The 12,232-nt window shown below is 43.2% G+C and overlaps 2 protein-coding genes across 3 annotated transcripts; one reads left to right on the top strand and one right to left on the bottom strand.

The window, feature by feature from the left end:
• Positions 1 to 618: 618 nt before the first annotated feature.
• Positions 619 to 10,928, top strand: si:ch211-57i17.5 (usherin). Its single transcript, XM_066677235.1, has 5 exons — positions 619 to 834; positions 1,232 to 1,434; positions 9,682 to 9,753; positions 9,915 to 10,118; positions 10,543 to 10,928. Exons 2-5 carry the CDS (start codon positions 1,309 to 1,311, stop codon positions 10,624 to 10,626), a joined length of 486 nt encoding a protein of 161 aa, XP_066533332.1. The 5' UTR covers positions 619 to 834; positions 1,232 to 1,308; the 3' UTR covers positions 10,627 to 10,928.
• Positions 2,647 to 9,212, bottom strand: LOC136702258 (uncharacterized). 2 transcript variants are annotated; one of them, XM_066677233.1, is made up of 6 exons: positions 8,647 to 9,212; positions 7,854 to 8,039; positions 4,809 to 4,945; positions 3,168 to 4,707; positions 3,012 to 3,084; positions 2,647 to 2,846 (listed from the first exon to the last, which is right to left on the bottom strand). In XM_066677233.1, exons 3-6 carry the CDS (start codon positions 4,919 to 4,921, stop codon positions 2,761 to 2,763), a joined length of 1,812 nt encoding a protein of 603 aa, XP_066533330.1. In that variant the 5' UTR covers positions 4,922 to 4,945; positions 7,854 to 8,039; positions 8,647 to 9,212; the 3' UTR covers positions 2,647 to 2,760. The 2 variants fall into 2 exon arrangements, with proteins under 2 accessions (XP_066533330.1, XP_066533331.1); XM_066677234.1 differs by lacking the exon at positions 7,854 to 8,039.
• Positions 10,929 to 12,232: the final 1,304 nt, after the last annotated feature.

The following is a 12,232-nucleotide window of genomic DNA, read 5'->3' as shown; positions in this document are numbered from 1 at the left end:
TAAATAGTTAGGAACATATATAATATATAATAATAATAATAATAGTATCTATATATAATGCCATAGCAATTCAAGGCGGCTTCATAGAACCCATTTTTAAAGTGTAAAGTGTTAAAAGAACACAAGGTAAGATTCTGTTTTTTTGCTGTTAGGGCCCCCCTTAGCGTGGTTACATTTTACAGCACTGTACTGAAATCAATGGGGAGGCGGATTGGTGTCCTACCCTACTCCAAGAGTTACATAGTGCAGTTTCTGCAGTGCTGAGCCTAAAGTAGCAGTGACAGAGGCTCTGTTCTCACTCTTACACCTCAGTGGAGCATCACAGTGATTTTGAAGCTGTTATTTTAAGGTGAAAATATTACATAGTGTTCCTCTAAAGCGAAGCATGAAATGAAAAGTACAATAGGAATAAAGCAATATTGATAGAAGAGAAGAAAAGAAGAAAGGATGAAGAAGATGAGACCATTGTGAGTGTCACCTGTGTGTGAAGGTGTCATGGCTGACTGGGCCCTCCCAGGTAAACTGACACCCCCCGGTTACCATAGCAACACCGGACAAGCTTCACTACATTAACACTCTCTCTCTCTCTCTCTCTCTCTCTCTCTCTCTGAATGGACTGCTGTTTCAGTGTAATGGACGCTTTGTCTTGTTTTCTTTTATCCCTCTTTATTTTCTCTCTCTCTCTCCATTTTGGCTGTATGACATTCAGCCAGAGGCATTGCATCAGTAAATTATTGATAGAGTAACAGCTCTCTCTCTCTCTCTCTCTCTGCTTCACACACTCTGGGTGTCTCTGCACCCTCTTCACAAAACAAACAACGGAAAACTCAAGTGGTGAGTACTATTTTCTCTCTCTCGGTCTCTCTTTCTTTCTCTCTCTGTCTTTCTCTCTCTCTCTCTCTCTCTGTCTTTCTCTCTCTCTCTCTCTGTCTTTCTCTGTCTCTTTCTCTCTGTATTAAGCAGATGTCTCTCGCTCATTCAGGTCCAGGATGTTGTGAACATTGCTGTGAAGTTTTGATTGTATTCAGCCTTCACAAACATTTGAGTCCAGGGGCTGTTGCTGGTGGTCTTCTTACCCCTCTAGCCCACTTTTGCCTTCCATCACGATGTCCTTAGGCTCATCTGCAGCTGCTCCAGAGTCCTGTGTGTTCTCCGCTGTGAGCTGACAGTGTCCCGTTGTGGTTTGTGTATTACTCCACAGCTGTGCCCCTGTGTTTCTCTGTGTGCTCAGATCTGGAGCTGGAGACTGTGGCGGGGGAGCGCTCTGGTGGGGGTCCGGCTCCTCCAGTCTATCTACAGCTGTGGTTCATGGTGCTGATGGCCGGCGTGGCTCTGCTACTGCTCGCTGTGCTGTTGGCTTTGGGTCTGCACCGAGCCCTGCACCGGCCCCCACTGACCCGCCAGAGGCCCCCCATCGTCCCCCTGCACCTACAGGTACAGCCACACACCTGGAGTGAGTGAGAGAGTGAGTGAGACAGTGAGTGAGAGGGAGTGAGAGAGTGAGTGAGAGGGAGTGAGAGAGTGAGTGAGTGACAGAGTGAGAGTGAGAGAGTGACAGATTGAGAGACAGAATGAGAGTGAGAGTAAGTGAGAGTGAGTGACAGATTGAGAGTGAGTGAGAGTGAGTAAGAGTGAGTGAGTGAGAGACAGAGTGAGAATGGGTGAGAGTGAGTGAGTTTTATTTAATTTTATTAAAGTAGCTATTACATTAATCATTTTATATTTGATTATCTTTATTATTTAAATGTAATCATATACTCATAATTATATATATATTATTATTATAGGTAATATACAAATTGTATTATGTATGAACTATATGTGATATGTATATTTATATAATTTATATATTTTTTATTTAGTACCTATTTGATTATAGTTTATATATTAAACTTGTATCAATTTGTATTTTATTTATTTTAAATACATTTATTATATATAATTATACCACAGTTAGTTCTAATCCTGCGATGTGATTGGCTGAGAGACGTTCCAGCAGTGTCAGTATTACACTGGTCTTCAGGTATCGCTCCGCACTTAGCACTTTTATTTTTCACGGTCTTCTTCGTCTTAAGACCTAACTATAAACGGCTAGAACTGTGTTATAATCAATCATCAATCAATGCAATAAAACACTGGAGGAGTGTGCTGTAGTGTGAGATATTGACAGTGGTGACTGATCTACAGCACTGCGACCGCAGCACAGCAGCGCAGTGTCTCACGCTATAGCACACACCTCCAGTGTGTTATTGATTCATTACAGCATTTATGACATCATATTTAATATGTATTTTACACATATTTATCACTTTTTAAATACATTTTATATTTATATTTCTGTTATAGTTTAGAATTTTATATTATTTTTATAATGTATTCAAATATAATTAATATATTATTTTATATGAATTATATTTATATTCCTCGAACTGATTATATATAATAATAATAATGTTATTGTATATAGTATAAAATATATTGTATTATATAATATTTAAGTATTATTATTACTTTTTAAAATAATGATTAACTCCTCACACCTGCCCCCCACATCCTTTCAGACCCACCCCCTTCACCCCTCTGTAACCCCTGAGGTACAGAGGTGTAATAAAGTCGTCAGAACACAGTAAATCCTTCTGTTTGTTTGTTTATTTAAGTCCAAGTTGAGACTGTGTCCCCGAGTGTGTCCCTGAGTGTGTCCCCGAGCTCTGAGGTGGGGGAGAGCACTGATTGGTTTTGCAGTAGCCAATCGGGAGGGAGTTAAGCATCCGGCTTCCGAAAGGAGGAGAACATCCTGGAGAAGATGGATCCTTTCTTCTGCTTTTTCTCTTGGGAAGGGGCTGCGTCTGCGGAGAGAAGATCACACGGTTGGTATCTGACCACACGAGGAACCAAGGTACCGTCCAGCAGTAATCTCAGAGTTAAAACCACGTCGATACCCATACCTCCCCTCCACCAGCCAGGGAGGAGCCGGGCACTGGCATCAGCTCCAGTAACAGAGCGGAACTTACTTTGTGTGGAGCAGCTGGGTAATCCATCCGGGTCACCATCCTCCGGTCCGGACTTCTTTCCTTCTTTGCTTTTCTGTAAAAAGAGAAAGGACAATGTGGTCAGGCTCAGATTCGCTGAAACTACTCGATAAAGAAAGAATTCAAATAATACTCTACCGTTTTGAAGAGGCTGAGCTTCCTCAGGCTGGAGAAGATGTTCCTCAGCTTCTTCGTCGTCCTCTTCGTGTCCTCGGGTTCACCTTCAGCCCGTGAACCTCCGAGAAGCTTCTCCAAAGCCCGTGTCAGAGCGCGGGTCACGCTGGAGTCGTGAGGGTTCATCACCATGCGCAGTAACCTCTCCTCACCGAACCTCTGACGGAGCTCATCAAAAGTCCCTCTGAGAGCTGTCTGTATCCTCTCAGAGCCAGAGTCTGAGGACACCTCCAGCAGAACCCTCTCCATAAGGTCTTCTTTCTGACTGTTGGAGCTCCTTTTCTTCCAGCAGCAGCCCTCTGGAGCTGGTTCTGAGCGAGCCAGGACGCGAAGGAGCAGCAGAGTCACCGGGTCGAGGCTCGGGCTGCTCACGGAGGCGGGGGTTTCAGGAGCGTACCCTGGAGGCCATATGTATTTAGGGTCCGCTCGTAGAATGGCCCACACGATGGAGACGGTGAGGATCTCGCACAGAATCTCTCTCCGGGTGTACACAGCCTCCACCAGATCAGACACAGACCCCATTCTTCTCAGAAGAGCCTCATAAGCTTCGTCGACGATGGAGGGGTGGAGCTCTGGGAGAGCATGCTCGTCGTTCCCGAGTCTGACCACAGTGGCCAAAGCCATAATTGTCCACACCGAGTAGGTCAGTTCCAGGACCTGCTGCTCTGTAACTGCTGCGAGCTGAGACTTCTGGACATCAGTGGACGCCACCCCCTGGATCCTGCGCAGTATTGCTTGGATGCAGAGAGTGAGAGCTGTCCAGGAGATCACAGGTTTGGGATCAACGTTTTTGGACGTTTTTTGTGATGCTTTCTGTACAGTGTCCACTAAAGAGGACATCAACACCCTGTCTTTGTCGTCGTGTCCCTGCTTCCTGAGGATGACCCAGGATTTGCCCTCTTCCTCTCTCTTATCCTCGGACTCAGAGGCGAAGTCAGGGAGTTCCACACTCTGAAGGTCCAGATCACTGCTGCCGGAGGACCAGCTTCCGTCTGAAGCCGGGGAGCAGCTCCTCTCCTGAACTTTGACCATCAGGACGTTGTTCAGGATGAACTCGACGAGGTCCAGAGAGAACACGGCTTCCTCCGAAGTCTCAGATCCTGTGATCTGGTCTTTGATCACCCAGAGAACTTCAGCAACAGCTGCTGTCACATCTGTCTCTGGGGCTCCGCTGTTCCCTGCCGCCTGCTCCCGGATCAGATCCTCAACCCTGGCCGTGACTGAGGAAACGAGCTCGTCACCCGTCTGTGTGCAGGACTTAAACGGGTGTCTGCAGAACAGGGGCTTAGAACATCCCCAAGCCTCTTTGACCATGGTCTTCTGGACGGCGGCGTTGACCGCATGGAAGACCTCGCTGACCAGAGCCGCGGTCAGCTGGGGGCAGTCGGAGAAACCTCCGAACACACACTTCTTCATTCTTTCCTGGACGCTCCTCAGGACTGTCTGCTCTGTAATTCCAAACAGAGCCCCCAGGTGACTGTAGGACCCCGCTACTGCTTCAGACCTTCAAAAGAGAACAACACAGTGTTATTGGGGGCTGCCGGGTTCTTCATGACATCTCATCCTCACTGAGACAGTCAGATAAAATAAGGTCTGAGTACTCACTCGTTCCTCAGGCTCTGGAGGACAGTGAAGTCTTTGTTAGATGAAGCACAGATGTCTTCCAAGAAAAAACTTTCCTCATCCATCACTTCGTTCTCAAGTGCTTTCTCTGCCATTGTTTCACTGATTACGGTTTAAACCTGTAAACAACAACAACAACAACACACTGAATTCAGACACTTCTACCACTACAAACAACAACAACAACACACTGAATTCAGACACTTCTACCACAACAAACAACAACAACAACAACACACTGAATTCAGACACTTCTACCACTACAAACAACAACAACAACAACACACTGAATTCAGACACTTCTACCACTACAAACAACAACAACACACTGAATTCAGACACTTCTACTCCTACAAATAACAACAACAACAACACACTGAATTCAGACACTTCTACCCCTACAAACAACAACAAAAACAACACACTGAATTCAGACACTTCTACCCCTACAAACAACAACAAAAACAACACACTGAATTCAGACACTTCTACCCCTACAAACAACAACAAAAACAACACACTGAATTCAGACACTTCTACCCCTACAAACAACAACAAAAACAACACACTGAATTCAGACACTTCTACCCCTACAAACAACAACAAAAACAACACACTGAATTCAGACACTTCTACCACTACAAACAACAACACACTGAATTCAGACACTTCTACCACAACAAACAACAACAACACACTGAATTCAGACACTTCTACCACTACAAACAACAACAACACACTGAATTCAGACACTTCTACCACAACAAACAACAACAACACACTGCATTCAGACACTTCTACCCTACAAACAACAACAACAACACACTGCATTCAGACACTTCTACCCCTACAAACAACAACAACACACTGAATTCAGACACTTCTACCCCTACAAACAACAACAACACACTGAATTCAGACACTTCTACCACTACAAACAACAACAACAACAACACACTGAATTCAAACACTTCTACCACTACAAACAACAACAACAACACACTGAATTCAGACACTTCTACCCCTACAAACAACAACAACACACTGAATTCAAACACTTCTACCCCTACAAACAACAACAAAAACAACACACTGAATTCAGACACTTCTACCCCTACAAACAACAACAACAACAACACACTGAATTCAGACACTTCTACTCCTACAAACAACAACAACACACTGAATTCAGACACTTCTACCCCTACAAACAAAAACAACACACTGAATTCAGACACTTCTACCCCTACAAACAACAACAAAAACAACAACACACTGAATTCAGACACTTCTACCCCTACAAACAACAACAAAAACAACAACACACTGAATTCAGAAACTTCTACCCCTACAAACAACAACAACACACTGAATTCAGACACTTCTACCCCTACAAACAACAACAACAACAACACACTGAATTCAGACACTTCTACTCCTACAAACAACAACAACAACACACTGAATTCAGACACTTCTACCACTACAAACAACAACAAAAACAACAACACACTGAATTCAGACACTTCTACCCCTACAAACAACAACAAAAACAACAACACACTGAATTCAGACACTTCTACTCCTACAAACAACAACAACACACTGAATTCAGACACTTCTACCCCTACAAACAACAACAACAACAACACACTGAATTCAGACACTTCTACTCCTACAAACAACAACAACACACTGAATTCAGACACTTCTACCCCTACAAACAACAACAAAAACAACAACACACTGAATTCAGACACTTCTACCCCTACAAACAACAACAAAAACAACAACACACTGAATTCAGACACTTCTACCACTACAAACAACAACACACTGAATTCAGACACTTCTACTCCTACAAACAACAACAACAACACACTGAATTCAGACACTTCTACCACAACAAACAAAAACAACAACAACACACTGAATTCAGACACTTCTACCACAACAAACAAAAACAACAACAACACACTGAATTCAGACACTTCTACCACAACAAACAAAAACAACAACAACACACTGAATTCAGACACTTCTACCCCTACAAACAACAACAACAACACACTGAATTCAGACACTTCTACCACAACAAACAAAAACAACAACAACACACTGAATTCAGACACTTCTACCACAACAAACAAAAACAACAACAACACACTGAATTCAGATACTTCTACCCCTACAAACAACAACAACAACACACTGAATTCAGACACTTCTACCACAACAAACAACAAAAAATCTATAAATTCAAAGGCTTTAAAGTCACCATAGGCATTCTGGGATTTTCTCGTTCCCGTCATTTCTCCTGTTTAAGCGACACGAGTATAACAGCAGTTCAACCCTCACATCATTATAATTCTGATTACATCTGATTAATTTACATAATTGAGCATCGTGATAATACGATAATTTATATGAAGCGTTCTATTCATATTCCCCGTACATTACTTTTCCACAAGGGGGCGCTATTGTCAATGTGTGGTAAAGAGTTGTCACATCATTGAGAATCAGGAAGTTTAAATTAATCTACAAAAATAACATTAGAAACAGGCCAAATGCCGCTCTCCACAGGGGGGCGCTATTAGCCACATTAGAAATTCAGTTCCATAGACTGACTCTAAAACTGTCCGAAACTGTGCCCTATTCACTATTAAAAGTGTACTGTTTTGTGTCTAAAATCATTCACTACCGACCTGAATTCAGCTCCCTAAAGTAGTGCCCTATATAGTGAGTATTGTAGGGAGTAGTGAGTAGGGGGCGTTTCAGTCATAACAGTTTAACAGCTTTGGAGATTGGGCGGGGTTTATTTGTGGCGCTATATGATTGGTTTACCATCATATGGGATGATAATTATAGGCCCGATGATCATTAAAATAATAAATATTATTATTATTATTAACATTTCGGGGGGCGGGTCCTTCTCTGAACAATATTAAAACGTTATTATTTTAGTGAAGAACGTGCGTTTGTGTTCGTTATTAAACCATCTCCACAGCGGAGGGGACCTCCTCTTACCCTTCTCTCAGTGTCACGGATCCGCTTCGGTCCAGTTCGATGGAGCTGTGAAACCAGAACCTCCCTCAACTCGCACCTAGACCGACTGAGGCAGGTCGGAAAAACCCGCGGTTTATTGCGTCACAGACGGCCGTTACCGTGGAGACCGGTGCCTGGTGACGTGATTCGCGTATTTCTTATTTGTCACTGTTTAAAGAATTAGTTTGAGTTTGAGAAAGTCAAGAATTTAAGAAAAACAGTGAACGTAACACATTAAAGCCATATTAAATTCACATTTTTACTGTTCCACCTTAAATGGCGCTGCGATCCATTCTGCAGCTTGTTTCAGGGCTCAGTGATAATGTGGATTATTTAAGGGAGAGTTGTAAATTCAACTTAATTGTCAATAGCTCCTGTCTTTGATTAGTCTGTTCCACCTTAAATGGCTCTTATATGACATCTTTCTGCTGTTTGTTCAGTGCACAGTAACTGGGCCATTTAAGGTGGAACTAAAAGTTGAACGACGAGCTAACTTTTCCTTCTTAAACGTACGAAATCTCGGTTATTTTCGCTTAATATTCGAAAGTTTAAAATGTTGGTGTATGGGTGTGTTCATAATTTTCCGAAGTGTTAGAGGACGGTTTCTGAGATGTTATTTGTTATATTTATGAGCTTTATTGAGTCGCCATTTTAAGGTCCAGTAGCTAGCTAACTAACTTAGCAGCAGGAGCAAACAAGAAATATTTCATCAGCAGCATTTTAACTCTGCTATTCCACTCTGATGTGTGTTATTCCTCATCCCTGATTTATTTACCTCATTAAAAATATTGTTTTCAGTTTCCATACAAACAAAGACAGCGAGCATATATCGGTCCACTGTCGTAAAAAGACTCAGATCACTGTCCTGTACCGGATAGAACTCATTTATAATCTCCTCACACAGACTTTACACTCACAGAGACTTTTATTCTGGAAAACACACTAATACAAATATTACCAGCAGCTATTATTAGAGATATAATAATGAGTATGAGCCTGATATAAAATCATTAAATGATGAAAATGTTGACACTGTGCTGATTTAAATTATTTACTGATCTTATTAATAAAGAATAACAAAAAGAACCTAATGAAGGGGAAAAATGTGAATTGGACTGTGAATGGAAAAGTGCTAAAATGTGTGATTTTGTCTAAAATTCTGTTTAATCAGCAGCGGTCCGCCCAGAAAACGCTGTGTAAAACACTAGTGGACCTCCAACTCTGTCCTCAGTGGAACAACAGTGGTCCGCCGTCTCCTTACGCTCTGGGAATACTTCTTTTATTTTGACAAGTGCCCTCTAAATTGTTTGAGGTGTGCTTTAAAGTGTAAAACTAGGCTACAGATCAGACAGAATCATTTTTATAACTGATATCTATGAATAAAATGGTCCTATTTTAATAAATGATAAGATTATGAATAATATAACTGATATAGTTTAAATTAAACAGTTATTCTGAGATATTATGTTTTTATTGTGATTTAATAAAACACCTGAAAGCGTCTGTTTTTCATGAGATATGAAGTAGACCATAAATCACTTAAACAGAGTCAAGTACAAATACACAAACTAAATAAGACTTTACTGAACCTGAAGTGCATATAAAACAGGACTCTGCTCTTAAACACATTCTGTTGATTAGAGTTTATAACCTCAGAGTGTTTCTGATGGACCTTTGGTAATTCTTGGATTATGGATGAGATTCCACTGCTCCACGTTTCATCCATCGCTCAGTGGGAGTTGTCCTAATTAAAAGTGATCAGTCCGATTGATGTTAACGTGTAAACTGTACGTGTCTGATTATGTTCCAGTTTGATACGGTGCCGGACACGATCAGCTCACCCAACAGTGTCACACTGAAAGGCTTCACCATGCACCTGGAGGTGAACACACCTTACACTTTAAACACTTCAGATTCACTGGGTTTTTACTGACGTTTATGAATTAAGGCTCTGGGTTAAGTTAGATACGGCACGTATTAAACCCTCAGAGAACCTTTATCTCACACTGTGCTGGTCCTGAAAGTTCTGTTCTGTTCCCTCAGGGAGTGACAGACACCAAAGTGCTGGACGGTGCAGATTTTCCTGAAGGTCAGACGGGGGTCGTCTCTGTTTCGACAGTCCACGGCCTTTCCCGGAATCACCTGCGGCGGAGCGTGAGCCAGTTGATGGACAGGAAGGGCGGGGAGGAGGAGGAGGAGGACGAGTGGGTGTCGGACCCCCACTTCAGAGCCCACGACAGTGGCATGGTGAGGATGAAGCCCAACAGCAGTAATGAATAACTCCTGTGTTCATTAATCACTTCCACTGCATTAATCCTTTAAATCGTATGATTCAGTACAACACACCTTTATTTACATCTGCTTTTAAAGGAGCAGCTTTGAGACTGGGTCCTGTTTTTGGGAGATTGTGATTTCAGTCCCCAGTGATGTCACAGCCGTCTGTAATTGTGAGATCGCAGGAACACGTCCCACATCATCAGTATCTAGGAGGCACTGTGTAAAAAGAGTTCTTAATGACGGAATATAAATGAAAAAGTGTCATTGATCAGACGTGTCCGATGTTTCATCTGTAAACTAGATCCAGACAAACACTGCTGCTTTATGGAACAGAGACTGTGTTGTGTGCTCTTAATAATCTCTGTCTCTCTCTCTCTCTCTCTCTGTGTTTCAGTTTGATGAGGAGTTTGTGGACTCTGTTAAAGGCTTCAGCACCGTGAGGAAAGAACACACCATGTTCACCGACACCAATCTCTGAGACACTGGCCTCCTTGAGAGAGACAGAGAGAGAAAATGCAGAAAACATTCAGACGTTGTGTAAAGCTGCTGTGTTTAAGAACTGCAAACAAGAACCGTGTTCTCCTTCAGTGACAGTAATCTCTGTAGAGAAGCAGGAAATGGGCCACACTGCTGCACATGAGCCTAGAGTCTGGGGTGAGGGAGAGGGCTGACGGAGCACTGGAACTGTGTTCTCTAAAGTGAGATAAAGTCAAATGCAGAATGTGGTCCTTTTAGAAATTGAGTGGGAAATGTGTAAAAGGAATAAAACCCAGAGTTGAATTCAGCATGACGTCGTTTATTTTCAATGCACTGTGAAACACAGAGGCGTAAAAAGTACCGCTACAGAACATGGGATGGATATAAAACATGAACGTAATAAATTAACCGTCTTCAGATAAAACATTAGATCAACAACACAAAAGAGGGGCTTAATAAAAATAGGTTGTTTTTGTGTGTACAAAGACTCCAGGCGTTTGTAAAGGCAGCCGTTCACTGGGGCTTGTTTTCTGTAGAAATATAAATCTCTAGTCATTAGCGCCAGGTCCTGAAACACACACACACCTACTACTACTCACTGTCCCCCACCACACACACACACACACCTACTACTACTCACTGTCCCCCACCACACACACACACACACCTACTACTACTCACTGTCCCCCACCACACACACACACACACCTACTACTACTCACTGTCCCCCACCACACACACACACACACCTACTACTACTCACTGTCCCCCACCACACACACACACACACCTACTACTACTCACTGTCCCCCACCACACACACACACACACCTACTACTACTCACTGTCCCCCACCACACACACACACACACCTACTACTACTCACTGTCCCCCACCACACACACACACACCTACTACTACTCACTGTCCCCCACCACACACACACACACACACCTACTACTACTCACTGTCCCCCACCACACACACACACACACCTACTACTACTCACTGTCCCCCACCACACACACACACACCTCCTACTACTCACTGTCCCCCACCACACACACATACACACACACACACACACACACCTACTACTACACACTGTCCTCCACAACACACACACACACACACCTACTACTCACTGTCCCCCACCACACACACACACACACACACACACACACACCTACTACTACACACTGTCCTCCACCACACACACACACACACCTACTACTACTCACTGTCCCCCACCACACACACACACACACCTACTACTACTCACTGTCCCCCACCACACACACACACACACCTACTACTACTCACTGTCCCCCACCACACACACACACACACCTACTACTACTCACTGTCCCCCACCACACACACACACACACCTACTACTACTCACTGTCCCCCACCACACACACACACACACCTACTACTACTCACTGTCCCCCACCACACACACACACACACCTACTACTACTCACTGTCCCCCACCACACACACACACACACCTACTACTACTCACTGTCCCCCACCACACACACACACACACCTACTACTACTCACTGTCCCCCACCACACACACACACACACCTACTACTACT

The sequence above is a fragment of the Hoplias malabaricus genome, chromosome 7 (assembly GCF_029633855.1).
Source record: "Hoplias malabaricus isolate fHopMal1 chromosome 7, fHopMal1.hap1, whole genome shotgun sequence".
In the NCBI taxonomy this organism is placed as follows: Eukaryota; Metazoa; Chordata; class Actinopteri; order Characiformes; family Erythrinidae; genus Hoplias; species Hoplias malabaricus.
This window is presented reverse-complemented; position numbering and strand designations above follow the sequence as displayed.

Coding starts and splice junctions, on each gene's coding strand:
- si:ch211-57i17.5 (XM_066677235.1), top strand. CDS start 1,309: ATGGTGCTGATGGCCGGCGTGGCTCTGCTACTGCTCGCTGTGCTGTTG. Junction 1,435..9,681: donor TCGTCCCCCTGCACCTACAG/GTACAGCCACAC, acceptor ATTATGTTCCAG/TTTGATACGGTGCCGGACAC. Junction 10,119..10,542: donor GAGCCCACGACAGTGGCATG/GTGAGGATGAAG, acceptor TCTGTGTTTCAG/TTTGATGAGGAGTTTGTGGA.
- LOC136702258 (XM_066677233.1), bottom strand. CDS start 4,921: ATGGCAGAGAAAGCACTTGAGAACGAAGTGATGGATGAGGAAAGTTTT. Junction 4,708..4,808: donor CTCCAGAGCCTGAGGAACGA/GTGAGTACTCAG, acceptor TCTCTTTTGAAG/GTCTGAAGCAGTAGCGGGGT. Junction 2,847..3,011: donor ACCCAGCTGCTCCACACAAA/GTAAGTTCCGCT, acceptor TTCTCTCCGCAG/ACGCAGCCCCTTCCCAAGAG.